Source organism: Protomyctophum bolini (genome assembly GCF_963924005.1).
Source record: "Protomyctophum bolini genome assembly, chromosome: 19".
Lineage (NCBI taxonomy): Eukaryota > Metazoa > Chordata > Actinopteri > Myctophiformes > Myctophidae > Protomyctophum > Protomyctophum bolini.
The window spans coordinates 38,673,213-38,675,712 of record NC_137880.1 but is presented as its reverse complement, the minus strand read 5'-3'; the positions used below and the strand labels follow the sequence as shown (position 1 = coordinate 38,675,712).

Here is a 2,500-nt window from a genome sequence, read left to right as displayed (position 1 = left end):
TCCTGACAGTTTTCATTATTAACCCATTCTGACCCGAGATCAGATTATAAAAAATGTCTTTGATTTTTCAAAAAGAAATAGCAGATCTACAAGCTCGTAGCGCGCCACCGAGTGGCGCGCTAGGACTTTAGAACCAGGGGAATGGAGGGGATGAGCGAGTGACGTCAGGACTTTAGAACCAGGGGAATGGAGGGGGATGAGCGAGTGACGTCAGGACTTTAGAACCAGGGGAATGGAGGGGATGAGCGAGTGACGTCAGGACTTTAGAACCAGGGGAACGGAGGGGATGAGCGAGTGACGTCAGGACTTTAGAACCAGGGGAATGGAGGGGATGAGCGAGTGACGTCAGGACTTTAGAACCAGGGGAATGGAGGGGATGAGCGAGTGACGTCAGGACTTTAGAACCAGGGGAATGGAGGGGATGAGCGAGTGACGTCAGGACTTTAGAACCAGGGGAATGGAGGGGATGAGCGAGTGACGTCAGGACTTTAGAACCAGGGGAATGGAGGGGATGAGCGAGTTACATCAGGATAGTATTTCTACTGTGTACGGTGTAAGACCCACCTCTCATTCCACTCAGTCCTGGGGCCCCTCCTGGTCCCAGGGGCCCCTCATCACCCTTCTCTCCCCTTGGCCCCGGGGGTCCTGTGTAAAGAATAAAAACAATGGAACGGTTAGTCATTTTTCAGAGAGTCACAAAGGACAGTTTTAAAAAACGGTCACTGTTGAAGTTAAAAACGTCTCACAGTAACGGTCACTGTTGAAGTTAAAAACGTCTCACAGTAACGGCCACTGTTGAAGCTGCAGCATAATATTTAGCCTGCTTCTCTTCTTCCATTTAAAAAAAAAGTCTCATAAATCCTCACAGTTTTCCGAAATACCTACACGTACTGTATGTTTCTATATCAGTGGTTCTCAATATTTCATGTCAAGGACCCCAAAAATTATATGCAATTGGCTGCCGACCCCCATCTGAAAATATGTTGTTCCAGGAACCCCCCAAGAAGCAAAGATGTGAGTTAAAAACGTTCGCTGTGAGAGCATCAGTGCCCATACCCGAAGGCGGGGTTGGCGAAAGGGCCTTTCTGTGTGGAGTTTGCATGTTCTCCCCGTGTCCCCTAGGGTAGGTTTACCCTCACAAAAGCATGCAGTAATCCTGGTCTCTAAACTGCCTCCCCCTGGCCAGCCGGGGCGCCTGATGGAGGGGAAAGGAACTGGTTGGAATAACGTGTTCCTTCCACACGCTACGTCCAACCAGGGAAACTCCCCCCTGTCAGGTGTAAAGGAGCAACTTGGACACTCAGGCATGAAGGAAGCATGAGTTCAAGTCCGTTGCTCTCCCCATGTCCCCCATATATGGGGACTAGGTAGCTCTCCCCTTGTCCCCCATATATGGGGACTAGGTTGGTCTCCCCTTGTCCCCCATATATGGGGACTAGGTTGGTCTCCCCTTGTCCCCCATATATGGGGACTAGGTTGGTCTCCCCTTGTCCCCCATATATGGGGACTAGGTTGGCGGAGGGTGTGTAGAGCCCAGGATCACATTAGATGATTGACATTGAAAAATGGGTTACAAAATCGTGGGATAAAAAAAACGTTCGCTCTGCGCCACATTTTCAAGATTTTTCAAAAATAGCAGATCTACAAGCTCGTAGCGTGGCACTCGGTGCCCTGGAACAGTGTTTCAGAGTTCCTGTGGCCCTCAGACAGTGTTCCAGAGTTCCTGTGGCCCTCAGACAGTGTTCCAGAGGTTCTGTGGCCCTCAGACAGTGTTCCAGAGGTCCTGTGGCCCTCAGACAGTGTTTCAGAGTTCCTGTGGCCCTCAGACAGTGTTCCAGAGGTTCTGTGGCCCTCAGACAGTGTTCCAGAGGTTCTGTGGCCCTCAGACAGTGTTCCAGGGGTCCTGTGGCCCTCAGACAGTGTTCCAGAGGTTCTGTGGCCCTCAGACAGTGTTCCAGGGGTCCTGTGGCCCTCAGACAGTGTTCCAGAGGTTCTGTGGCCCTCAGACAGTGTTCCAGAGGTTCTGTGGCCCTCAGACAGTGTTCCAGGGGTCCTGTGGCCCTCAGACAGTGTTCCAGGGGTCCTGTGGCCCTCAGACAGTGTTCCAGAGGTTCTGTGGCCCTCAGACAGTGTTCCAGGGGTCCTGTGGCCCTCAGACAGTGTTCCAGAGGTTCTGTGGCCCTCAGACAGTGTTCCAGAGGTTCCAAAACAAAGTCCATTCAGGGACAACGCAGCCAGCGCTACATGTGCAGAGAGTACGCAGCCCTGCTAGTGAAAACAAGTGACTTCATCTATTCTCTTAACCCATTCTGAACGGGAACCCATTTTGGTGTTAGCATCATGTTATGCTTTAGCTATTGAAAAATAGCAGATCTACAAGCTAAATAGCGCGCCACCGAGTGGCGCGCTACGAGCTTGTAGGTCTGCTATTTTTGAAAAAATCTAAGAGCGACTGACGTAGAAGACATTTTTAGAATCTGATCTCAGGTCAGAATGGAAA

General features: G+C 50.9%; 1 protein-coding gene across 4 annotated transcripts in view; it reads right to left on the bottom strand.

Moving 5' to 3' along the window:
- scara5 (scavenger receptor class A, member 5 (putative)) overlaps window positions 1-2,500 on the bottom strand; it is a 102,946-nt gene that overhangs the window by 21,999 nt on the left and 78,447 nt on the right. For all 4 annotated transcript variants that reach the window (XR_013965888.1, XM_080791017.1, XM_080791016.1 and 1 more), the window contains one exon: window positions 565-645. Coding sequence is in view for 3 of the 4 variants with exons in the window: in XM_080791017.1 (XP_080647143.1) it covers window positions 565-645 (81 nt within the window). In the remaining variant the exon portion in view is untranslated. The remainder of the gene's footprint in view (window positions 1-564; window positions 646-2,500) is intronic.